Source organism: Oculina patagonica, chromosome 8 (assembly GCF_052425735.1).
Source record: "Oculina patagonica isolate OP01 chromosome 8, crgOcupat, whole genome shotgun sequence".
Taxonomy (NCBI): Eukaryota; Metazoa; Cnidaria; class Anthozoa; order Scleractinia; family Oculinidae; genus Oculina; species Oculina patagonica.
In genome coordinates this window covers 27798811-27826343 of record NC_135765.1, presented here as the reverse complement: position 1 = coordinate 27826343, position 27533 = coordinate 27798811, and the positions used below count along the sequence as shown (strand labels likewise).

General features: G+C 40.4%; 2 protein-coding genes across 2 annotated transcripts; one reads left to right on the top strand and one right to left on the bottom strand.

The window, feature by feature from the left end:
* Positions 1-2648: 2648 nt before the first annotated feature.
* LOC144663793 (pseudouridylate synthase PUS7L-like) lies at positions 2649-18255 on the bottom strand. The gene is made up of 17 exons (XM_078524861.1): positions 18145-18255; positions 16708-16903; positions 15015-15156; positions 14672-14769; positions 14195-14280; positions 12770-12860; positions 12001-12164; positions 11680-11728; positions 9584-9717; positions 8562-8711; positions 8427-8466; positions 6935-7057; positions 6462-6532; positions 5908-6016; positions 4357-4718; positions 3345-3392; positions 2649-3050 (listed from the first exon to the last, which is right to left on the bottom strand). Exons 1-17 carry the CDS (start codon positions 18210-18212, stop codon positions 2720-2722), a joined length of 2262 nt encoding a protein of 753 aa, XP_078380987.1. The 5' UTR covers positions 18213-18255; the 3' UTR covers positions 2649-2719.
* Positions 18256-18343: 88 nt separating this feature from the next.
* Positions 18344-27172, top strand: LOC144663719 (histone H4 transcription factor-like). The gene is made up of 7 exons (XM_078524759.1): positions 18344-18934; positions 22220-22372; positions 22454-22531; positions 22858-22978; positions 23438-23576; positions 24175-24299; positions 26197-27172. The coding sequence occupies exons 1-7, from the start codon at positions 18433-18435 to the stop codon at positions 26639-26641; spliced, it is 1563 nt and encodes a 520-aa protein (XP_078380885.1). The 5' UTR covers positions 18344-18432; the 3' UTR covers positions 26642-27172.
* The last annotated feature ends 361 nt before the right edge of the window (positions 27173-27533 follow it).

Sequence of the window (27533 nt, the reverse complement as noted above, 5' to 3'; positions counted from 1 at the left end):
AATGGGGCATGGATGAGCAAAATTCTAGACGATTAAAACGGGTTTCGTTCAGGTAAACTTGAAAAACGTCGGCCTGGCTTTTTTTCAAGTTTATCTCAGTTTGTATGAACGTGTCATTTACAATGCTCGAAAATCATCCTTGTTTGTTATGTGGCCGTGATTTTGCCAATAAAAGACTTTTGCTCTGCCAATTTGAAATTTAGAGCTCTTTATTAACGAAAATAAATAGAATACCTAAAATACCGTGACCTAGCCCCTTTAAGACCTTTAAGACAATATCCTATATGCCTGCTTATTATTAAACTTAAAGATATGGTAAGGAGAAACAAGATTACGATCGCTCAGCAATATAAACAAGCTGTGAGAAAAATAGATTGAACAGATCGGCTGGCAGCTCTCTGGGGCACCCAACGGAATATTTCGTTAAAATATCTGTTCGGAAGACGATTTGAGATCTAGAATTTTGCTTGCCTGCCTTTCCTAGGATTTTCGAATATCTAAAAAATGGTATAATTGTTCATTTTTAACGGAGGTCACCTAGAATTTTCGGGAGCCTTTCTCTGGCTGGAATTTTTTCGAAAAGGTAAGTTTTGATCCCTATAACTTTCGGATCACTAGACTTTCAGCTAGGAAATCCGAACAGATAAAAAAATTTTAGGGGATAAAAATATGCCTATATCTACCGTTTAAATACTAAAATACGTTCAACGGTGCTATCTTTAAGTGGTTTTGAACTATATTCTCGATAGGTGCCCCTGAGCTCTCGCCAGGTCCGACGTGAATGGTTCGCTATCCTTCAAAAGGACAATAGAACAAAGTACAAGAACGATGCCCCTAGCCCCCAAAACAATAGCAACTGCCACACTTTATACGAGAACACTACTGGAGGCCGATCTATTTCAATAAAAAGTTGACCTTGCCGAATTCGCGAAGTACAAGAATTGCACGCGTATTACATGTAATAATAGAGGTATCGAATGGTCTTTGATCTTGCTGAATAATAAATATAGAATTATGTCGTTTGTTTGTAAGGTCATCGTTCACAATTCTGTCCCGAACGCTTGATAAGTCACGACATTCAAACTGACGCCGTATACAGTATACAACCTTTGCGAAATCGACTTCCGTATCAAGTCAAAGTTCCTTTTACCATATTTGTTCATGTTGCGTGACTTCCGGCATTGACGTGTGGCTTAAAGAGATGACTCAAACCAGCTTGATCACGAGCGTGAAATCGAGTAATACCGACCCAAAAGTTATTCTAAAATAGGAAACTCAAAATACTAAGCTTCCCATACTTACACGAGTTTAGTCATTAAGTTTTGTGAATAGCAAAGAGTGCATAAACACCGCATTCAAATGTTTTAAAAAAGTAAATTATTATTATTAAAAAAAAAATGAGGGCGCGTAAAAATAAACATATACAGTCAACTAATTTAGGGTCTCTACTTGTTATTACTGTGACTGTGTAAACACGGACATCTGTTGGCTATAATCCGATAATTTCGACATCACTGTATTCAACAAAGAAAAAGCTGGTATTTTAAACAATTGTCCATGCTTCTCGTAAAGGACGAAGTATTTGCTGAGGTTGCGAACGAAGTGATTTAATTCATAAGATCGATTTTCGCCGCTTTGTCGCGTTCGGTTGTGGATTAAAATCCACAAGGGGCCCATACAAGCGGCGTGACTGTTTGTATGTCTGAGAGAAATAGAGGGAATCTAGGCGAAGTTTTCGTTTAATAAGGGTGTATTAGGAACACCGGCTGTTTTAGGGAAATTGTCCGCCCTTCAGGCCCGGGGGGGGGGGGGGGCACCCTGTATATTTTTGGGTGGGGGTGTGCCGCTGGGATCCTGAAACCCTTACCCTATACCAGACCATCTTCAGCTGATTTTGCCACCCTATACTAGACTAGATGCCGAAAAATCCCTACCCTATTCCAGACTTGCTCCTTTTAAAAACTGCATCACTGTAAGTCAACAAACGTTGTCACAATGATTTTATTCACGTCTGTGGAAGCCTCTTTCTCTTCCGAGTTCCTATTCCTATTCTGGACTTAATTCTTCATACCACTGATCAGTTTCTCGGCAAATGATACCCTATTCTAGACCAAAACTCTCTGATTTCTATACCCTATCCCAGACTAAACTGCTTAAAAAAACATACCCTTCACAGCGGCACATACCTATATAGCTCATATATGGGAGTGCCCCCCCCCCCCCCGGGCCTTCAGGTTTGTTTGTCTCAGTCTTGTCTGAGTCATTACGTCACTCGCGCCCTTCGTTATTGAACTATAACATAAATGGCCGTTTTCACACTAGAAGACGGACAAGTCGTCTGACGATTTGTACGTCTAATGTAAAATAAAGACGGCTTTTTGATGACTTGTCCGTCTAGACGACCAAGTCGTTTTCGAAAAATAGTCACCTAGACGGCCAAATCGACGGACAAATTCAGGCGACTTGTACGTCCAAAATCATGTCCGTCCCGTTTTCACACTAAGAGGACTTGACCGTCTCTGACGATTGTTTCTTTGAAAATGGCCAATGTGTGTTTTGCTGTATTCATTCAGTTGCAAGCATAGTTGTTTCTTAATCCTCGTTCTTTGTTTTTACTTAAATCGGTAAACACACCAAAAAACTATATATGCAGGAACGGATAGCCTTTTTTAATTTTCTTTTTTCATTAGCTGTTGTAATCTTATTTTCCCCTTTACTGTCAGTTCTTCGTGAGTTCTCTTAAGCACGACGTGGCGTAACACGAAGGTTCCAAACTAAACGAAATTTCAAGGTCATTGCAGTAGTTATCAAAGCTTCGTTGTAGCTCATTCTGTTCGGCCACATCGGCACACTGTGTTTCGTCCTCACTAAGTCTCGGTCTTTTTACGTCATCATTTGTTCGACTTGAGCCCTTAGTTGCTGTAGACAGGCCAGCGGAAGTATTTACAGAGCACCCATGCTCGTCTTTAACACATTTCCACGATAAGTCTCCTGGGAACGCTACAAGTTTTCTATAAGCACCAGGCAAGTTCATTCCCAGGCCTTTGAGCCTGCAACAGAACAGTGGACAGTCGTTGCTTTGTTTAGCTAATAATTTTAAGCAAATGAAAGATCATCACAGTAATGTAATCAACTTAAGCAGTTGAAAAAGGCAAGCCTGAAAAAAATTCAGGCTTGAACGGGAATCGAACCCATGACCTCTGCGATACTAGTGCAGTGCTCTAACCAACTGAGCTACCAAGCCAACTGGGAGCTAATAATCATTATAAGTTGATAAAGCTGCTGCTCTTGAACCAACAAATCTGGAAATCCTAAGTACATATCTAAAAAAATAGAAATCCAACCTGAAGCTTTTTACGGTCAGTCCGTCTGTTTCCAGCCTTTCCTTATACCTGTAAACACCATAAATAGCAACAGTTGAAAATCAAAGCTCTCCATGTCACAACTACCGGCCATATTTCTAATTTCCAATATGGTATAGTTTCCATTGAGTATCAGGATAACGATCTACCATACTTAACAGTTAAAGAGCTAGGCAAGAGCCACAGCCCCACTTTTTTTTCTGAAAATTGAAAGGCCCGAAAGGGTACCGAAATCATCCCCATACTGCCTCTAAGTAGGGTCCGCCATTACTTTCTCTTGCAACATTGTTGCATTTCAAGTAAAGTTATAAAGTGTTTGCACGTATGACCTCCCGTGTTGTAATTTGCGGGCAACATGTTGCACAAAGGTGATCTAACATCTAGTTCAGTTCGCGCAACATGTTGCTTAACTTGCACCACGGAAGGTAATACAGTCAACTCTCTGTAAACACCATAAATAGCAACAGTTGAAAATCAACTGTTGTTCTCTTAACGGACACGTTTTTAGGACGGACACTTGGTCCCGTCCCTGCCGTTTTTTAGTCATTTTACTGTATCTCAGTGGGAGGCGCGGTGGCCTAATGGTTAGCGCGCTCGACTCCGAGTCGAACGGCCCGGGTTCGAGGCCTGGCCGGGGCACTGCGTTGCTCTCACAGTGCCTCTCTCCACCCAGGTGTATAAATGGGTACCGGCGAATTTACTGCTGGGGGGGGGGGGGTAACCCTGCGATGGACTAGCATCCCATCCAGGGGGAGTAGCAATACTCCTAGTCGCTTAATGCTACAGAATCCGGGATAAGCTCCGGCTGTGTGGGCCACTTGGCTCGGACACAGACTTTACCTTTTACCTTTTTTACTGGAGCCGGTCCCGAAGGTGTCCGTCTTAGAGAGAGTTGACTGTATGCACAACAACGCTTAACTACTTGCAATGTAACAACGGTGCGAGACACGTTGAAAGAAAATGTTGCACCTAATTTAAGTAATCAAGCACTTACTTTTCTCCTACATCATTTGTAGGGTATTGAACATTGTAGCCAGGTAGCGGCAAAACCACATCTCTGAGCAGATATGTTCCTTCCTCATTATCTGATAAGCATCTAACGTGATCCCTTCTCACGCCACATGTTTCATCTCTGCATGAATTCCCATCGCCATCGTGACTGTCAGCGGTGTCCATATGAACCTCATGCGCACTCACGGATTTATCCACGATCAAGTCTCCCTGAACAGCCGCTGTACGCCCGTACCGTCGTATCCTGTATGAGGCCATCTGGTTCCAGACGAGGCTGCAGTAACTATGTACATACAGCAAGCGCATGGAGTATGGAATATTAAGCAGCGCTTTGCGGCAACCATCCTAAAAAGAAACAGTGTTGTATTATTGGCACACAAACCAAAACTTTCGAAGTTCAAATTACGCTCGGACGCGCGTTGGCAACTTCTCAATACATTCAGGATGTAAAAATGGTATTTTCTGAATTTGATTGAAAAAGTTACAAAAAGTCTAGATATTTTTTGTGACAGAAAAATAGAAACTTTCTATCAAACCAATAAGACTACTTGCTCTCAATTTGAATGACTTCGTTTATAAAAAAATTCAAGCTGGTACACAAAGTTTAATCGTAAAAAACAAAACAAAAAAACCCACGTTTTTATTGAAAGGGGAAAAAGCCCGGGGGCCCCCCCCCCCAACCCAAAGAGCAAACAAAAGGAAACATTGTTATCCGGGAAGAAATCTTTTCCATAAATCATTCAAAGAAGGCAGAGCCACGCATTTAACAATTATACTGCCATTTAACACTTCAGCCATGTATTAAAGAAACCAAAAGTGAGAAATGCAGAAAACACTCGCCTGTTACACGCGTTTCTCATTTCTCATTAACTCTCTCGTTGGAATAGGCCTTATGCGTGATAACGTCATATGCTCAAAATTCACCACCAAGCCTCGTTTGCGCGAATTATTCTTAACCCTTCGCCACCTTCATGCACTTTACATGGGTATTCGTTTCAACTTCGCTTCTTTGGGAATTCGTTCATGATTAAAAATTTACAAGTTTGCACTTTAAAAGCGAGGCTTGGTGGTGAAACAAGCCAGTCTGACGCAAACATGCACAAGGGCTATTGTGAATTGGTACGGGCGAGTCGAAATCAAAATCCACCAATCACAGCCGACCATCGTGTTACTTTTGGTGATGCGGTATCAGTTTGACATTTTCGCCTGATGAAGACATGCAGTAAGATTTTATCAGCCTAGTCCCTAGGCGTTCTCCTCCTCTCTCGGGCGAGCGCGTGGTCTACGTAAGGGCCTGGGAACGGGTTGGGTTCCCTTCACAGTGTCATTCGGTGACGACACGAAATTTCGCGCCAAACCGATAAGCGGGAAGGGAACACCTGGGTATTAGGCTACTTTGTCCAGACATCCGTCATTCACTTTATAACGAGTTTAAGAAGATATCCCCTCCGTCCGAGCGGGCCGCCATTTATGAAAGTCGCGTATGGCACTCAAAAAAAGTGCAGAAAAATAAACAAAGGCTTGATTTACAAACCATGTCGGTCCCATGTCTGTGAAGAGCTTTGAGTACCAGTGTTTCACGGACCTTGTAAGCGGGCATTTTACCCAGAGTACCTTGCACGTCACCTGTCTCGCAATAATACCTGAAGAAGAAGGAAATTTCGTCTTAATTATTTATTCACCGAGGTCAAGATTTACCATCACTCGTTATTTATTTCACAAAACGAGTTACAGTCTTCAACAAATAAAGGGAAAAAAGTAATATGGTGAAAGCAATAAAGGCGGTGAATTTTCTTTTACTTTACACGGGTTTTTATATGAATGTCAATGACCATAACCAGAATGGACACTTTGTGACGCTTTATATAGAGAAAGAATGACTTGAACTACGTAATACTTCATGTAAAGCACAATGCTTATTCCCTTATGTCACACCAACAAAGTGATTACCACCTAATTCTCAGATCTAGCATTAAAAGAAATGTAAGGAATTTGGCAAAGAGATATAAACGTGGGAATAAAGTATAATTATTATTTTTAATATTTTTTTTTTTTAAAAAAGAAGGATCATATCTTCGTGATGCTTGCCTTTTAGCAGAGTTCACAGGATTGTCTGGGTTTTGCTCTGATGGAGTCATAAGAAGCTTCACAGCATGGGCCTAAGAAAGAAAAACAATACAGTCAACTCTCAAAAAACAATCTTAGCGGACACCTCTAAAAGACGGACACCTGGTGTTGGTCCCGTCCCTGCCATTTTTCAGTCATTTTACTGTAACACCTCTCTTAAACGGACAGTTAGAGCCAGTCCCGAGAGTTGAATGTAGTTAATAGCACTCAAGAACAAAATTAATAAAGAAATAAAAAAAGAAATACAGGATGGTATGGCGAGCTCATTGAATCATTTACTGAGGTGCAGGAGAATTCCGCGACTTTCCAATCTTTCCAAGCTTCCTCTTGCGTTTGTATCAGTCAACGCAAAATTTTTTTTTTATTTTCTGGTAAATATAAGGACCGTATTGGTATGTTACTTAATGCTTTATTGTGCAATACCGATCCCTCACCATATTTCCCTGCAGCATGGCAAGCCCAATATCACACGCATTCACTTCTTTGTCATCCAAGCCAAACCTCTGTGGTCCAAAGTAATTCAAAAATCCATTCAGAGACAACGAGGATATTGAATCCTGACAGAAATTAGTAAAACAAAGGTTCAGTACAATACAATATAATGCAATGCAATGCAATGCAATGCAATACAATAGAAAACCCTTTATTTATACACGATATATATTAAAGCTATCTCTTGTTGGAGTCGTGTTACCAAATTAAATTTACAAATACTAAATTAAGAAGAGCGCTAGGAAAAGCGCGGGATCAATTTAGGTTTCTGGGAAACCTCACCACCCCCCCCAAACCTAACATTAACCCTTACTTATCGTTTTGGGCAAAATGTTAGGTTTGGGGAGGGGTAGGTGAGCAGTTTCCCAGAAACCTAAATTGATCCAAAGCGCGGTGGTCTAATGGTTAGCGTACTGGACTCCGCCTGGTCGGAGTCACTGTATTGTGTTCTTGGGCAAGACACTTAACTCACATAGGGCCTCTCTCCACCCAGGCGTATAAATGTGTACTGGCGAACTAATGCTGGGGGGTATCCTGCGATGGACTAGCATCCCATCCAGGGGGAGAAGAAATACTCCTATTCGCTTCATGCTGCAGAAATCGGGATAAGCTCCGGCTGTATGGGCCACTAGGTTCAATACAACATAGGGAGCGGCCAGTATGATGTTCATTATCAAAATGTTACGGTAATCGTAACATACAAGTTCACAGTGTGTTTGGTGGCAAAAACACCCAGGAGGGGTGGTATGAAAAACACTCAGTAGAGTGGAGTGGCCATGAACAACCATTTGAGGGATGAACAGAGGCAACCTGGAGGGTGGTATTAAAATAAATGTTCATTCATTGGGTGGAGTGGTCAGCAAAAGCATGCTTAAGTGTGGAATGAAAAAAGCACTCAGTGGGGTGGAGTAGCAGAGCAAAAGCACCCAGGAGGGTGAGGTAGAAAGTGCACTTAAAAACTGGAGTGGCCTGCAAAGTACCTAGGAGGGTGGTGTGTAAAAAGAACGTTTAACAGGTGGAAAAAGTAAGCACAAATGACTTATGAAAGTGGCTTAAAGCGTAAGACAGACATCTTTAGTTAGCGTTTTGTCGAACTCTACTGGGAAAGCCTCACCACCCCTCAGCACGTGATTGAAACATGTAATCAATGCGGAGAGAAGTGTGAGAGTTCATACTTTATCATCATACTTTATTTGATATAGGTTAAATTAAAGCGGGCAGCCCGAGGCTGATGTGGACCTACATAAAGCTACAAGACATATTGTATAAGAATTAGGCTAGAAACAATGTAAATACAATAATTGAAAGACTTGAGACTTGAGCCACTAATTGCAAGACTTGAGACAGGCGAGAAACAAACAGTAGAAAAAAAATACGTTAAGGAGTGAGTATTTAATATTTCGTGGCAAGTCTACACCTAGTACCATTACACACCTCAACAAGTTTCTTCCATCCAGTAAGATTCTCTTCATGGCTACAAAAAAGGAAAGAAAAACAGTTTGTGATGAGTTACAGTATTGCATTGCTGTTAAAAAATAAGGTCTGGTGTAAAGAGAACTATTTACTGACCTGTGGGTGGTATCACACTGTATATTTCTAATCACAACCTGGAAATGGTTTCCACTAAGTGCGCCCATCCGAAGTGGTCTACTTACACCCCTCCTGTAACTTCCACATTCTATACCTTCCAAAGAGGGGTGATCTTCAATAGCACACATCCTGTGAATAAGAGGAAAGATAAGGGTGGATACTACCAGTTTTAAGTTGTAGTTTTATGGCCTAGCTAAGCCTTAACCATCAACCCTCGTCTAGGGTAACACCAAATGAAAGTGAATTTAGCATTTTAAAAATCTTGCCATTATGTAGATAAATTTAGTCTGTTTTTGGGTATAGAATTTTCTCAGCTGAATATGGTAAGACAGCTTTCAATTCCAAATAAAAACAAACTTGAAAAAATCGCCATTGTGGTTCACGTTTTTCCATAACGAAGAATTCAGCCATTCCAAATTGTTGTTTTACAGAGGACGGCAAAGAAATGCACAAAGATTTATAATGGACGTGCTGAACTATTGTACTCCTCATTAAATCTTTGTTTAGCGACGTTCCTGTTGCTGAAATTGCCGAGTCATAAGCTGAGTCATAAGCTCAATGGAATCGGAAAAATCAAAACGCTTTCATTTTCTTCCGATCCCGCTAATGACTCCGTCGCTTATGTTCAAGCGAAAACTTTATTGTCGAAGTTACGAGCAGAAGTGGAAGAACAAGCCAATCACAATGCTAGCTCTCGGGCCCTCCGAGTACTTCCTTTGTGCTTGCGACTCCGACGATTTAGTTTTCATTAACTAGATCATAAGCTCCATCGGATTGATTTTCACTGGATCGTAATGCTCAGCGCTTCTGATTACTACTACATCTACAACTCCATCGCTAGTGAAAACCAGCCTATATCTTCTCATTACAGAGAAAAAGTAGCTTTTTGTTTTTATGCCGGCGTTTAAGCGTCACAGCCTCAAAACCCAATTCCAAACTTCTACATTAAACGGACTTATTAATTTGATATCATTTAGTTAAAACAAAATTGATTGCCTCACTGTTCTGGAGTGACTCCTCTGACCACCATGTACTGTTTAGTGATGGCCTTCTTGTCCTTGATACCAGCATAACTGAAGGCTGATGGCTGGATATTTAAACAGGCAGACAAACGCTGAATAGCTTCCAGTGTTTCCTTGAATGAACAAAGAAGCATTAAATCAGAGACCAGGTAAAAAATGCAGAGCACTGCATGAACTGAGTATGACAACATGTTACAGTGGCATATTTAGCTCACAGGTTAAAATCGGTTCTTCACCTGAAAAATTTCAACTTCAACAAAAAAATCAACTTTCCCTCAAACCCCATTTTCACACAAAAATATTCAACTTTCACACAAAACTTAGCTTTCACACAAAAATATTCAACTTTCACACAAAACTCAAATTCTGCCTAAAACTTAGCTTCCATGCCAAACTGTTAACACAAAACTCAGCCGCACATTAACCCTTTCACTCCTAAATGCGCATTAAGGCGCAATTTGGCGGTGCAGTCTTGGAACTACTTGTGACGTCATCAATTAGCATGTCAGTGGAATTTCGTGATAAGAAATTATCTGACGGAGCTTGGATCGACCTTTCAATACCTGTAATTGGTCAAGGCCCCCTTTTCAGGATTTTCCAATGTTAACGTCAAAACCTTTTTTGGCCAGAAGGAAGGATATTAATAGAAGAAAGTAATGAGAATAAAAAAGTCGAAAAAACGGAAGCAAAAGGGGCAAAAAAATTGGAACTGTTCAGCAAAGAAAAACAAAGTGCAAATTTTGGCTTAGACGCATGCACAAAAGTGAAATATGATCAAATTGTTGCTGAGGAGTAAAGTAGTGCTTCTTTAGCAAAGTTAAGGTAAAATCAAGATCATAGCACCAAAAACTCAGTTTTGCGGTTAAAAAAACGCGTTTTTTGGGGGGAAATTCGGAAGTGTAAGGGTAAGTAACCTTCCACCCTATACATGTAAGTTCCACCTAAAATGCTTCTGCTTACTGCACCTCAACTACAAAAGTGACTATAGAACTCCACATTAAACACTTCTCTGCCTCATTAAGTGAAAATATTTCACTTGAATTCCAGTTATTTGAGAGTCCACTAACAAGCTGCTGTGCACAGATGATGCCAATTATAAATGCAGACCTCCCCCCCCCCAGGCTTTTAGCCAGGATTTATAAAGTGGGAGGCCAAAATCTTATAAGGCCTGTCTTTGTCCCCATAGGAGGGCCTGAGGAGCATGCAAGGTGTTTTTCTGCAGTTATGAGTGCAAAGGGATCTAAAGATTTTGGTAAAAAAACTTGCTAAAAAATATATATATATCTAGACAGTTATTAATATTCATTTTCTCTGAAAAGTGGCCATCCATAGAACTCCTGGACTCCCACCTGGCTAAAAGAATGCTTTCCACCCCCTTTGGAATTTCCAGTAATCTTCCATGGGGGTGGGTATGGGTGTTTTCTGGAACATGCATCTCACTGATGAAACAACAACAACAGACAAATACTTGTTTAAAAGGTGGTGGACAAAACACTGACCCCGTCCGACTCCCCGACTCCCGACTCCTGACTCCCTGGACTCCGCTCGTGTGTACCCCGCTGTTGTTCATATTCTCTCCTGTTTCGCTCCGTTCCCCCCCCTCATCCGCTGATCCGAGTGTGACTGCATTCGCTGGGGCACTCACTCACTAGATCAACTTTTTTGGATTGGTGGCGGGTCGCGCGCAGCGGGAGAACGACCGGTAGGCGAGATCCTGAGGAAAGTCGGTCTGGGCTGGTCTTCGCTGAGGTCAGCAGGTTAGTGTACGGCGCGGGTCGTCGGTGCAATGTGCGATAGCTGTGTGTCACACTCGGAAGATGGGGTAGTCCATTTTGGGGTGTCCATTGGGGTGTCCATTTTTGGGGTAGTCCATTTGGGTCCATTTGGGTAGTCCATGGGGGTAGTCCATGGACTGGGGGTCGGTTGTCCACCACCTGTTTAAAATACTACTACAAATAATAATGCTTGTTGTTGTTGTTAAATGCTGGTTTCTGATTGACCTTCAATGTTTTGTGTCATACATGCATCTCATTGATGCCATCAGTGGTCTTAGCTTTTTTCCAATCAATTCTTACCATGTTTCTTTTACATAGTACAAATCCTGTGTATTCATTTTCTGTTTGTCTGGAAAAGAGATATATTTTTAATTATTTGTAAGAAATACATTGGATTCTAAACAACTTATTATTCATCGCTGCTGTTGAGTGAACCAACATGCTACAAGTAAGTCAAGAATGTCTGTCTGCCCACCTGCCAGCCCGCCCATCCACCCATCTGTCTGTCCATCTATCAGTCTGTCTGTCTGCCTATCTGTCTGTCTCTCTGGTTGGCTGTCTGCCTGTCTGACTGTGTGTCAGCACATGGGAAAGGGTTAGTTAGCTGGACTCAGTACATACCTGCAGTCACTTTGCTTGTTCTTTTGTTGAAGTGGCTTTGTTCCTTTTACTCGCATTCTTATCTGGATAAAGCTGCCCGTACTGGTGGCTGATTTATTGTCTGTCTTATTGAAGGTTTTGCTTTCAAGAAATGAACCAAAGTGTCTTGACAACAGCCTGTGGATCTGAAAAATGGATAGCAAGCAAGAAAATTTTTAAATTAACATGATTATAATATTTCTTTATATGAACCATGAGACTTCCTTTTAACAACTGACATTTCCATTTCTTCTGAGTCAGAAGAGAGCTTCAAAAACAAAGTGTCAATAAATTATTATGAAACACATGTACTGTCTTGAGTATTTGATGCATCTTCTTAATCAAAGCTACAAAAGTGAGGAGTAAAGAAATAGAGAAATTAAAATTAATCGTAAAATCAGCCAGCAAAATCAGTTTAAATTATATAAATAATAAAATAGAAAAGGTGAATAAGCCAAATAAGTAAACAAATAAGCCAAATATTAAGTTTCTTCAAATCAGAAGTCCACAATACATTTGGCTTGACAAGCTTAAGCCTGTGATCTCATCAGTTGCATGGTCAGGGAAGAGCTCTTCAAGTATAGGACTGCCCACCCCCTACCACCTCACCCCTCCCTGTACTGGATCAATACAAGAAGGACCTTCGCAGCCCATGTTACCCTGTTACCATGGCTTTCAATAAATTTATGAAGGTCAATTATCAATTGTGTCTAAGTTATTTCAATTAATTAAAACCCAATGATATTGTTACCTTAGTTCGTTGTTGTTTATCTGCACGACTGACATCAAGATTAAATGTGGAAGGTATTCTTCTATTTTCCCAATGGGCAAAGCAAAGCAACCTGGATAGGTAAATTAACAGGTAAGATTGAAGTGATTTTTATAAAACTACAATTTCCTAATTTTATATTGAACCAATGAATGCAGTATTTATGACCTTTTATACTGCCATTTAAGTAGCCGAGTAGAATAAATAAGTAAAAATAAATGGCAGCATTCCTTTCAGACACAAGTAATTAAAAGAATGATTGATTGATCAATAACATTCAATCGATCGATCCATCTATTGATTCATCCACTGATCCATCCATTGATAGATCTGAGGATGTATACTAAACGAACTGACTGACTGACTCTTGTTGGCTGACTGACTGACTGACTGGCTGGCTGGCTGCCTGGCTGACTGACTGACTGACTGACTGACTGACTGACTGACTGACTGACTGACTGACTGACTGACTGACTGACTGACTGGCTGACTGGCTGGCTGGCTGACTGACTGACTCACTGACTGACTCACTGACTGACTGGCTGGCTAACTGGCTGACTGACTGACTGACTGACTGACTGACTGACTGACTGACTGACTGACTGACTGACTGACTGACTGGCTGGCTGGCTAACTGACTGGCTGATTGACTGACTGACTGACTGACTGGCTGATTGACTGACTGACTGACTGACTGACTGACTGACTGGCTAACTGATTGACTGACTGACAAACTGACTGACTGGCTAACTGGCTGGCTGGCTGACTGACTGACTGACTGACTGGCTGGCTAACTGGCTGACTGACTGACTGACTGACTGACTGGCTGGCTGACTGACTGACTGGCTAACTGACTGACTGACTGGCTGGCTAACTGGCTGGCTGACTGACTGACTGACTGACTGGCTGACTAACTGACTGACTGACTGGCTGGCTAACTGGCTGGCTGACTGGCTGATTGACCAATGGACTGACAGATGGGAAATTCGGTAAGGGAGGACAGGGACGGCAGAGCCACGGGGCTGGGGGGTTAGCCCCCCAGAATTTCTGAAAAAATAAAGACTCACTAAGAGAAGAGTCTTTTTAGCCCCCCCCCCCCCACTTCAATTCACTAGTCAGCCCCCCCACTTGGAAAAATGCTCCGCCTTCCCTGGGGGAAGAGAGGAAGGAGGGAGAGGGTCAGGGGAGCCTGGGAAAGGGGAAAGTAAGGAAGGAGGGAGCAGAATTGGAAAAGAGGGCTCCAAGGAGAAGGGGGGAAGAAGGGCAGGGGAAGGGGAAAAAGGGGGAAGGATGGAAAATGAGAGAAAGATTGAGGGTAGGAAGGAACAAAAATTAATAAACAAACAAACAAAGAAATGACTGAACAGGGTAAATAGCTATATAGACTACATTTTACGTATTAAGTACCTGTCAACTTGGTATCTGTCATTTAATAAGTCAATAAACTCCCAAAATACTTTATCGTTAGCTGCAAAAATCAAACGAGGGTCTCCCTGCAAAAAAAATGTTGACAAACATTGGCATCACCACAGGTTGTCAAAAAAGCTTTATAAGCCAAATGAATTATCACAAGATTTCAATCTGGGTACTGATTAGAATCAAATTTCTCCTTACAATATATATTAAAACACATCAAACATTAAGGTCAGGAGAACTATATATAAGAACTGTACATGTATAGAGACCAGAAGTAGAATTTGTACATGTACTTTGATGTTGTTAATAAATACAAACAAGCAGGAATTGTCTTCAGGTGCGACATCATTACCATGATATGTAACATTTATTAATAACTTCTCAAAACAGTGAGAACCATAACATAAAAGAAGGGTATGGAGAATTAACATTTTAATCAAGGTTAGGATTTGCCACTGGCTAGTTTACCTCCTGTTCGTTCTGAATGGTTTGAGTCTGAAGATAAGGAAAAGCCAGCCTGACATTTCTGTGAAGGGATGTGCGATCCTCCTTTGTCATCTTAGAGCCTATTGTGACATGAAAAAAATAATACATCCAGTACACATTTATATAGCTCTGACCATGTTACAAAGAGCCCTGCCTCACTGAGTACTAAGGTCAAGTTTGAGTCACTGCTATAGCTAGCAGAGGACATTTTTGAAATGGACTTATTTTAAGTGTAGGGTGTTTTGTTGTTGCAGTCGCACAAACACTACACTGCCACCTTTCATTGCAGACCTATGATGCTAGTAATAAATAATTATTTTCTTACCAATACATATCTTTTTGTTGCTCTCTCTGTTGCTTTCAACATACAAAGCAAACACTTTCAGCTCTTTTAGCTTTGTATCACCCAGACTCTTGCCCAAATCGTTCAAAGCACTTTCTTGTAGCTTCTCAAATGATTCTGAAATCTAAAATTAATGTTGGCATAGAAAATAAATCCATTAATTACAATTTAGCCAGCCACCACAATTACATCAAGCTTGGCTTTCATTCAGCATGCTTTGTGACTTGAAAAAAACCTCCACCTGGACTGTTCTGTTTGTTGTTTATGGACCGAGAAAAATGTTTTACTATAATAATATTTTGTTTACTGGGAGTATCATAATTATGTTCTAAGCAGGATGCTTCGACGAGTAAAGATATTGCTTCCTGACTCTGTGGAAAACATACTGTCTAAATCTAAGGAACCAGACAGAGTCAAATCTTTTAGCTTTCACAAGTTTTCGAAGCCCTCATGGCCGGCACCTTTCTCAAGTGAACACAGGGTTGGAAATTAGCGCAATTAACTGTCAAGTGAGTAGTCAAATCACAGATGACTCGCCCGGTTTGGCGAGTACGATTTTCAATATATTATTCAAAATAAGCGGAACTTTTACTTTCCACTTTAAAATAATCTACACTGTCCAAAAGCCGATAGTTTACCCACATTTTAAAATCTCCATCAAAGCTATATTTGCTTGCAAACTACAGGTATTTGGGAATACATATCAGATTAAACTGTCTTTCAACTTTTGATGGAAGTGTGTAGATGTTGTGGTTTAATTTTTCTTTGGTTTAAAATTTTTCAAACCAGTTTGATTTTTATTTTTCATTGTCTTGTGTTCATTAACAAATCTGAAACAAAGGGAAATAAAAATCAAACTGGTTTGAAAAATTAAACAAAGAAAAAATAAACACAAATAGACCTGCATTTTTATTGTGGAGTAAGGTCTTTTTTTGGTGACTTTTTATTTAACAAATAGGCTTAGATTGCAGTCTGTATCGTGATGGACCACTACAGTACGTGGCACGGTGAGTATCAATCGTGCATAAAAATTTAGTTGTACTTTTTATTATTCGTGGGGGGAGGGGGGGTAAATTTTTCGTTTTTAATACAGGAGACTGGGCAAGTGAAAATTGATCTGGGCAAGTGTAATTTAATGGTCACTTGCCCAGTTGGGGAGTGCTCTGAAATGATAGTTTCCAACCCTGTGAACAGTGATGGATCGGGGGGTTTGCCCCCAACAAAAAAACCCCACAACAACCCCCCAATAAAAACGGAAGAACCCCCTGGGGATGGATCAAGGCATTAATTTTTGTCACACAAGCATGGGTGGATAATTGAATTTTAAGCCAGTTGCCATCTTCTGTGTCAGAGCTCTAGAATTTTTTTCATTCAACATAACTGAGACAAAAAAAAACAAAAATCACAGTGCCATACATTTGTTCCAGAAAATATCCATATTCCCACGCCCCCTTCCTCTATCCAAAAAAAGGAGTTGTCAATGAGGTAGATAGGGTCCGAGTGGGTAAAATAACAGTAAAAAATTACAATACACTTGTTCCAGAAAATATCCATATCCCCCCCCCCCCCCCTACCTCCCCCATCCAAAAAAGGAGTTGTCAATGAGGTAAATAGGGTCCGAATGGGTGAAATTTTTTTCTGGAACAGCACAGTGCACATATCCACGCAGTCATACCTGTGTTAGAAAAGGTGTTTCCCTTTCTACATTTTCTTCTGTGCATTCCTTACTTCTTGTCCTCTCTTTGTCATTTCCTTTTCTGTCTATAGTCTTATGGCCTTTGTCATCTTCATTTGCAGAACAAATTTTGCTCTTGATCAGCTCTACAAGTTTTCCTTGCGTGTCAATTTCAGTAACAACAAAATCTTGCCACCTTTAATGTGTTAAGTTTATAACCTGCAGTATTATAATATTAAAATAATAAATTTATTTATTTGCAAATTGTTACTTCAAGTGGACATACGGAATTTACATTATTTTTACATAACACTTGCACAGATTCATTCTCAGTCTTAACAGCTTAAATATATCATAAAAAAGTGAAGTAGTTAACTTTATTTTGTGCCTAATGGCCCAACAGACTGGAGTTCATCCCAGTTTCAATAAAATGAAGCGACACAACACAATGACCCCAGCCAAGGCTCGAACCCTGACTGCTCAATTTAGAGTCCAGCACAGTACACTAACCATTAGGCCACTGTGCCCCTCACTGCAAATTTGACAAGTACTGGCAAGGTCTGATGGGAAGATTTCAATTAGCCCCATTCTTAATTACGGATGCAATTTTGTGAGTCTTAGGTACCGATCGTTAATTACGTCCCAGGGCGGCGGTGGTTTTCAAAAAAGTGTTGTGTTTCAAAACTGAACCCGCCCCCCCAAAAAAAAAATTTAGGTAAAAATTATACCCCCTTCCCAATTCTTGTTTGAAAAATGTACCCCCCCCCCCCTCCTGAGGAGGCCATAATTCTCTCCGTCCTTCCTAAGACAGATTTTTTATCTTTTTTTATTCTCTCGTTTATTGTTTGTTTTGTTTTACATTGTTTAAAATAAGCGCGGCCATGTCAAACAACCCTTCCCTTGGGACCTGAAATCGCGTCAAATTCTTTTCTTTTGCTTTGGGATCGAGGATAGATCACTGACGTCAAATTCCTTAGACTGCTGTTGCTGTGTCATAAAATTTGACCCCCCTCATGTTTTTTACCAGAGAAAAATTAACCCCCCCCCCAAAAGGGGCTTGTTTTAAAATTGCACCCCCCCCCCCTCCAAAACCACCGCACCCCCTTGGGACGTAATAAACGATCGGTCCCTTATTCTTGACAGCAATTTGTATGAAAAGGATAGTGTGAACTACATGATATTGTAAGGTTTGTATGCAAAAATGATAGGGCTAAATAGGGCTATTAAAACAAAAAACTCTTGCAAATAGCCTGGGGTTATAAAATTTAACTATAAACTTTTGACCCTACACCCCTCTCCTCCCCCCCCTCCCCACTTCCCCCTTTTCACCCCACCAAGGACTCACCAAGGAGGGATTGGGCTGAAATGAACATTTCAAGACTCACTGTTATGCAAATTTGCAGATTTGCCATCTCCAAATCTATAGTAAGAGGATACGTTTGCTTGATTTTCCCCTTAAATCCCTCTCGATCACAATGAAGAAAGCATTCCGCACCAAACGACATTTTCTGTTTTCCGTGGACAGAAACACTGTGGTGTGTGAGAGAGAAAAAAAGAAACAAGGCCTGGCTACAAGGTACCTCATACATGAAGTAGAACCTTGATAACGCAGATAAACCACTGACCATAATTATGTAAGGCTCACAAATAAAATGGCGGTTCTTCGCGGGTTTTTATTTTACTGAAGCTTCGCGGTCTTAATTGTTTATTTTCAGCTATTTCGGGATGGAAATGGAAACTCTCGAATGTGAATGGGGCTCATGCCAAGAGAAGTTTCCTTTGTCGGATTTTCCCGACTTCAGGGAGCATTTTGAAGGCCATTTAAGAGGAATTTTACCCGGATATTGCCGAGGATTTTCTGACGACACCATTCCAGATAATTTTGCTTGCTTTTGGAGAGATTGTGGCTGGGATTCGCCCATCGATGCCGGCGATTTGATTCGCCATGTTTTCTTCCACGCTTTCCACACCAGAATAAAGCTAGAAGGTCACAAAAAACAACAAGAAATGAAGCTAGCGCCTTGTACTTTGGACAGTCAGAGCCGAAATTTGCTTCCAGACATTCCGGAGCCGTTTCTTTGCGAGTGGAAGGAGTGCAATGTGGAGTTTAACTGTCCAACACTTTATTACAGACACGTAGACAGTCATGCATGGGCTGTGGATAAGACTTTGGTGGAAGTAGGAGATAATGGAAGGAAGAAATATTCAGTAACTTGTCAGTGGGAGGGTAAGGAAATTCCCCAACTTTCACGGTGAAATCTGCCATTTTGATAGGGAGCGAACGAAAATGTTAGGTTATTTATTATTTACAGAAAAAAATATGGAAATTCTGGTTGGGATGTAAATGGAACACAACTTTTTTGGTTCATTCTGGACGCTGGAAAATATTTACCAGGAGGAGCAAAACTTCTCAAAACGTGGTCAGATTTTTCTGGTTGGGATGTTCTATTTTATTATTAATGTTATTATTATTTTTTTGGTAATGGTAAACAACCATTGGCTAAATTGCAGAATACCCCGCAACTGAAGGTTCTCTGCGTAGCCACCGAAAAATGGCTGCGCCGTCGGAGTGAGCACTGGGTACAAAAGTAGCGTTCGTGGCGAAAGGACTGGAGATTTTTTATGGCTACGCGTCTACTCGTTGTTGAACAAACACAAATAAAACTTACAATACTTATAAAGGAAGTTTTACTTCAAATATCAACACAGCTCAATTTAAATAGGCTCTTAAATTTTATTTGGGTTGTAAATTTTCTTGATATCTGCAAGAAAAACGTCAAATAAATCTTCATCCTTGTGCATGTACCGCCACAGAAATTCAGCTAAGTAACCAGAGTGCATGTATTTTCTAACACCAAACTTAGCCTTAGTGTTAGGGTTAGCCTTACGGTTAGCTTTAGGGTTAGTGTTAGTGTTTAGGGTTAGGGTTAGTCTTAGGGTAAGGGTTAGGGTTAGATTTAGGGTTAGCTTTAGGGTTAGGGTTAGGGTTAGGGTTGGTGTTAGGGTTAGCTTTAGGGTTAGGGTTAGTGTTAGGGTTAGCTTTAGGGTAAGGGTTAGTGTTAGGGTTAGCTTTAGGGTTAGGGTTGGTGTTAGGGTTAGCTTTAGGGTTAGGGTTAGGGTTAGGGTTAGTCTTATTGTTAGCCTTAGGGTTAAATTATGACGGTGTAGACGCGTAGACGTGTAGCCACTTCTCGAGGAAACTTCCAGGACTTGGAATAAATTTCGACGGTGTAGACTCGTAGACGCGTAGCCACTTCTCAAGGAAACTTCCAGGACTTGGAATAAATTTCGACGGTGTAGACGCGTAGACGTGTAGCCACTTCTCAAGGAAACTTCCAGGACTTGGAATAAATTTCGACGGTGTAGACGCGTAGACGCGTAGCCACTTCTCAAGGAAACTTCCAGGACTTGGAATAAATTTCGACGGTGTAGACTCGTAGACGCGTAGCCACTTCTCAAGGAAACTTCCAGGACTTGGAATAAATTTCGACGGTGTAGACTCGTAGACGCGTAGCCACTTCTCAAGGAAACTTCCAGGACTTGGAATAAATTTCGACGGTGTAGACTCGTAGACGTGTAGCCACTTCTCAAGGAAACTTCCAGGACTTGGAATAAATTTCGACGGTGTAGACTCGTAGACGCGTAGCCACTTCTCAAGGAAACTTCCAGGACTTGGAATAAATTTCGACGGTGTAGACGCGTAGACGTGTAGCCACTTCTCAAGGAAACTTCCAGGACTTGGAATAAATTTCGACGGTGTAGACGCGTAGACGCGTAGCCACTTCTCAAGGAAACTTCCAGGACTTGGAATAAATTTCGACGGTGTAGACTCGTAGACGTGTAGCCACTTCTCAAGGAAACTTCCAGGACTTGGAATAAATTTCGACGGTGTAGACGCGTAGACGCGTAGCCACTTCTCAAGGAAACTTCCAGGACTTGGAATAAATTTCGACGGTGTAGACGCGTAGACGCGTAGCCACTTCTCAAGTAAACTTCCAAGACTTGGAATAAATTTCGACGGTGTAGACGCGTAGACATGTAGCCACTTCTCGAGTAAACTTCCAGGACTTGGAATAAATTTTGACGGTGCAGACGCGTAGACCAGTAGCCAGCTGCACCGTGTAGCTAGAGATGCGGGGTATTCTGCAATTGCTCCCAACCATTACCAAAACAAACCCGAAACGACCGAAACGAAACAAAATTACCGAAACAAGCACAACTTCAATATTTTCGCCGCTTACCGTACTATGCACTCAGTTTAGCCTACTATACACTCCGGTTAGCCTACCATTCGCTCCGGTTAGCCTACTATACACTCCTGTTAGCCTACTACACACTACAGTTAGCCTACTTTTCACTTAGGTTAGCCTACTATGCACTCTGGTTAGCCTGTTTACGGTTAGCTCTCAATTATTGTAATTGGTTTTGTTTGTTTCTGTGATTTAGTTTCGTTTCGGTTGTTTCGGCGGTTTCGTTTCGCTCGTTTCGGTGGTTTCGCTCGTTTCGGTGGTTTCGTTTCGTTGTTTCGGGTTTTAGTACATGCCCTGTATTTATTGTCAGTTGATCTTCAATGAATTAAATTTATCAAAGATTCACTGTCTTTAAATTCAAGATATGTTTCTGAAAAGATTTTTTTCTAAATGTTTTGAAGTAGGCATCAGCAACTGGCTATAAATCATATAATTGTATAGTTCCAGAAAATATCCGTATTTTCCTTGTGGAGGATTATTGGAAATTCTGAAGGGGAAGGGTGTCTTACAAAAGACGTCATTTTAAGTGTGAACTGAAAATGGAATTTCCAGAAGGGAGGAAGGGTTCAAACCAAAAAACCCTTTCATGGGGGGAGTGTGGATATTTTCTGGAACAACACAATCCTTGGAGGGGGGTGACTCCCTGTAATGGACCACACAGAGAGGTTTTACCTAGAAGCCGGCTTTTAGCCAGGTGGGAGTCCACAAGTCCTATGGACGGCCACTTTTCAGAGAAAATTAATATGAATAACTGTATACATAGGTTTTTTTTTAGCAAATTTAGAAATCTTACATGTAGGATACCTTGCACTAATAATTGCAGAAAAAACACCTTGCATACTTCTCAGACCATCCTATGGGGACAAAGTCAGGCCTTTTAAAACTTTTGGACTCGCACTTTTGTATATTAATGGATTATTAGGGTTTTAAAGCATTGCAGTGTAGAAAAGAAAAGGGCAAACTGCCTTGACTGTGCTTTGTTCTGTTATAAAGCATACAAGGAAGTGACAAAAACATTCAAGAAGTAGGAAGAAATTCTTCACCCAACAATAATATTATTATTGTTTCATACTCTTGTCACTTCCTTGCATGTTGTATAACAGCTAGAACAAAGCACGATAAAGGCATTTTTAGACATAAAACAACAGAGGTTAACCATTGTATTCCTTGCATCATGCTTGCTCCTTTTTCAATATGGCAAATTTTACTGTATGTAAGATTAAATGTCAACATTTCTTATTAACTGCTTTTATTTATCTTAGGTTGTAACTTTACAACAATAAACCACTACAAACTAAAGGAGCATTGCCGAAGTCACACCAGGGAGAAGATTTTTGCATGCATGACTTGTGGTGGCATGTTTGCCAACAAGACAAAGCTCATAGACCACTTGGTGCGACAAAATTCTTCTGGATGTAAGTGACTTCACATCATGATGTCTCATTTTATACATTGTCGTTATTTTAATTTTGCCATTATTTTTTTTTTTGTTGTAGATGAAAGTTTTCAATGTTCACATTGTTTGAAGCACTGTGGGTCGGAGCGCATTTTACGAGATCACATGAGACACCATGGTAGGTCACAGTTTTGAAGCGCTGTTCATGATAGACTATGCTTCCTTCGCTGTTCTCATGATGTGACCTGGACGTGACAAAAAATGACACGTGAAGAAGCATCAATTTACATTTGAATGACAAATTCTTTGAGATCTCAACTCTGATTGGCCGCGGTTATAGTTTACCCTTTGGCAAATCAAACTCTGAATTTAATTTGCTGTGCTTTCATTTCTAGATATCATCTAATAATGTTTTAGCACATACAATGTAAGTCAACCATAACATACAAAATTTTTTAGATGAACTGAAAGAAAAGACATTTAGTACATATGTTTTTATTGCAGTTAACAATGTAAAATGCCAGTTTTGTGACATGACCTGCCCAAATGCTTCTGCTCTTAAACAACACATCAAATTCAGACATTCAGAGGAAAGACCTTTTAAATGTGACGTGTGCAGTTACACGTGAGTACACTTTTTGTCTTTTAAACTATAGAAAACTGCCTTATAAAAATTTATGCCTATATAGAAAACTACTTACCGGTATATTTTGTGGAGATTAGTCATCGTCAAAACTGGAGGGTACCAAAAATGAACCCAAAACCTCACTGGAAAGTTAAAAAAATGAAATCAAAATTTACACCTACATGTATCCTAGATTAGCTTAATCATTCCTTAAACTACCCGGCCCAGTAGTAGCTAGTAGTTGTACGTGACCAGGTGGCATGGCACAAATGAGTGTCTGGCCTGTGCCTCCCCCCCCCCCCCACCCTCCACCTAAGGGACTAAGATATAAGGCAAGTCAAGCCACATGTGGCACTTCAATAATACATGTCATAATGAGGAAACTAATGAAAACTCCTTACTTCTCATAATGGTTACATTTCATTGATTGTCTTCTGATTCTGGTGTCTTTCCATTTAGCTGTAAAATGCAGTCAGACCTAAGACGGCATCGTGAATTCCATAATGCAGTATTAGCATATCACTGTGATGTGGAAGGTTGTAACTTTTCAGCCAGAGCCATGCAAACAGTAAAAAGACATCAGAAAGTTGATCACCAGGTTAGTATTCTTGTTGTTTTAAATAGTCTTTTTGACTAGCATTGTGGGCATTAAAATTAGTGCAGAGGCTATGTAGCTATAACTCTTCTGTAGCATCCCTGGATGGGATGCTACAGCTGTAGTCAATTGCAGGGTTACCCTAGCATTAAATTTGCTGTTACCTATTTCTACACCTGGGTGGAGAGAGGCAAAATCAGAGTAAAGTGTTTTGCTGTAGAACACAATGCATTGCCCGACCAGGGCTCGACCCAGACTGCATAATCCAGAATCCAATGCACTAACCAGTAAGCCACCATGCCTCCCTGTATGTAAGGGGTGGCAAATAGTAAATTTGAGACTTTGCAAGACAGCGAGACTTATCTCTTTTTTACATCCTAAGACATTCTTAACCTTGCAAAAGGGATGAAGAGACCTGTGAAATTTGGCAAGAATTCCATGAGAATGCATATTTTGGAAGGAAGGATCATTTTCCACCCCTTGTGTAGCTGTATCCCTTTCAACAAATTGCAGTCTTGTGATTCTAGCCAATAATGTACAGCCCAATGTTACTTTCAATAGTGCATTGGTGAGTGAATGTTGTTTTTATTGATGTTTTCAGGGCATTGATGTATCTCGCTATGAGTGCCATGTCTGTGGACAACGTTACACAAGAGGATCAGGGCTGACAAACCATCTGAAGAAAAAGCACAGCTTCAGCTGGCCAGCTGGTCATCCAAGGTTTAGGTTAGTTCATTGTGCATTGTTTAAAAAAAGGGTAGACATTTCATCTTGAAAAATATTGAAAATCAAATAGCATTTCCTGAAAGAACTGGCCTGTAGCTTTTATTTAAATGGTCACACACAAGGGTTTTGTGTTTTGTGTTCTAACTTTTTACAGAGTAAAAAGTTAGAACCACCTTGTACAGCATAATAAACAGAACCACATGAAAGTACTACTCAATAGCTTTCATTTAAATCGACACACACACTAGGGACTTAAAAGTTAGAACCACCTTGTACAGTGTAGTAAACAGTACCACATGAAAGTACTGCTCAATAGCTTTCATTTAAATCGACACACACACTAGGGACTTAAAAGTTAGAACCACCTTGTACAGAATAATAAACAGTACCACATAAAAGTACTGCTCAATAGCTTTCATTTGAATGGTCACACACTAGGGTTTCATCCACAGACTTCAAAGTTAGAACCATCTTGTACAGCATAATAAACAGTACCACATGAAAGTACTGCTTAATAGGTTTCATTTGAATGGATACACACTAGGGTCTCATCCACAGACTTAACAGTTAGAACCACCTTGTACAGCATAATAAACAGTAGCCCTTTAAAGTACTGCTTAAAGGTCACAAACAAATGTTTCATCCACGGAGTTTCAAGTGACAGAACCACCTTGTACAGCATAATAAAAATATAACAACTGGTATTTAAGGGTAACCCTATTCGGCGGAATGGCGGAATGACGGAACGGCACGGCGGAATGGCGGAATGGCGGAATATCCTAAAACGCGGAATGACGGAAAATCCTAAAACGCGGAATGGCGGAATATCCTAAAACGCGGAATGACGGAAAATCCTAAAACGCGGAATGACGGAATATCCTAAAACGCGGAATTGTGAAACATTACAAAAAAAGAAGCATTGAACAACAGCAACAAAAACAAACAAACAAAAGGAAAATTATAACTGCTAACTTTCTCAGACGACGATTAAGGCTAAGAATGTCGCTAAGAATGATTCAGGTACTTTAACTTGTGGATATTCGTCGCTGTGACAGAAAAGCCAACTTGTTTACAGCGGCTGCTAGCAGTAGAAAATCAGAAAACAGTAAATATAACCCATAGACGAAGGGTTCTTTACATATCTTTTTTTAAAATCCTTCGAGATCAAGTATGCATAGAGATTATGTTAGAAAGACAGACAGACAGACAAACTCAGTTAATTTCAGGCCCTTTCGTTTTCTTTCTAACGGCTTCGTTAGCGTACTTCGGCTTTATACGTTCATTGTCTCGAGCGGGACGACAACCGGCTGTAATTTTACGAAATCCTCCCAGTCGATCACTCGAGTATCCTACCTCGAAATCCCGGCTCGAGATCGACGTCCTCGAAGGATTTTAAAAAAAGATATGTAAAGAACCCTTCGTCTATGGGTTATATTTACTGTTTTCTGATTTTCTACTGCTAGCAGCCGCTGTAAACAAGTTGGCTTTTCTGTCACAGCGACGAATATCCACAAGTTAAAGTACCTGAATCATTCTTAGCGACATTCTTAGCCTTAATCGTCGTCTGAGAAAGTTAGCAGTTATAATTTTCCTTTTGTTTGTTTGTTTTTGTTGCTGTTGTTCAATGCTTCTTTTTTTGTAATGTTTCACAATTCCGCGTTTTAGGATATTCCGTCATTCCGCGTTTTAGGATTTTCCGTCATTCCGCGTTTTAGGATATTCCGCCATTCCGCGTTTTAGGATTTTCCGTCATTCCGCGTTTTAGGATATTCCGCCATTCCGCCATTCCGCCGTGCCGTTCCGTCATTCCGCCATTCTGCCGAATAGGGTCACCCGTATTTAATGGTACTGTCAAAGTGATTAAGTTTGTCTTCTTTTATTCTCGTTTTTATTTAAGATACAAAGAATGTGACGATGGCATCTGTCGACTACAAACTGTTCGCTTTGAAAGTCTACATTTGTCACAGCTGTTGAATGAGCAGGAGGGTGCAGAGACTATGGAAATGCCAGTGGCAGACTCCCCCCTGAATAGCGTTGAATCTCCAGCAACTTCAGGGGGGTCACCAGAACCATCTGTGGAGGGATCCCCTTGTTCTAATAGAGGAGACCAACTTGAGGAACTCAACTACCAAGAACTCCTTGAACAGTATGACTTGAATGAAAACAGCAGTGATACACAGGACAAAAGATATGTGGGGGGTGGACCAATACGGAATAATCAGGCAAGAAGACCAGCCCAGGCTCACCCATACCAAAGACCAGACTCGCCTGAACTGGATCTACCACAGACTTTACTAGATCTTCACGATGCCGCAATTAGATTAGCTAATGGACAGAAATAAATGAATTAAACATTGTTTTTCCTGAAGAGTTCAAAATTACACATAATTTTCTAAAATGTTATGAATAGTGCAATAAACAGTGTCACATGAAAGTACTGCTCAATAGCTTTTATTTGAATGGTCACACACTAGGTTTTCATCGCATTTAAGAACTTCAAATTACACCTATTTTGTATGAATTATTATTTCCTCAAAACAAATAAAGTACTATTCAAGCAATTTAAAGACTTCAGGAACAAGAAAATAAGACATTTTTTATCGAAAAGAAATTATTAACTGAGAGGGAATAAACCTGCTGGAAATAAAAAAAAATTCCAACCGTGATCACAGGACACCTACCCAAGTTGTTTTGTGTGGTTGTCCTGTTTTATTATCAAGAAAAATTTTGTCAAAAGAGAAGCGGTTTATTGATTACGGAACATATTCTATTTAAAAATTAATATTAATTTTGTTATTTGTTAAACTCTTTGTTTAATAAACTTTTTTGGCAAATTATTTTCATTTTGATGCCTTGATGTCACGCTTGGGGTTATTTATGCATACTTTTGGGCGTGGCTTAAATAGACCTTTTCGCAGTATAATCCGCTATTTTGAAAATGGGGTAAAAGTGTCGCAAAACACAGAGTGAATAGGAATTTCAGGATATCGCTTTCAAAATAACTTAATCAAATTCTTAGATACTTAATAAAATACTTGTAACCGGCGCAAAGCGCGGGAAAACGTGTGCAAACAGCCACGATTGGTTTTGGTTTTACTTCTGATTGGTCGAGAAAGGTGCGCGAGATTTTAAAACCAATCACTACGCAAAGAAATGCAAAACCAAAGTAATTGCAAACTAGAGCGTTTTTCACTTGAGTGTCAAAAGTAATTCGCGTTTGCATTGGTTTTGCAT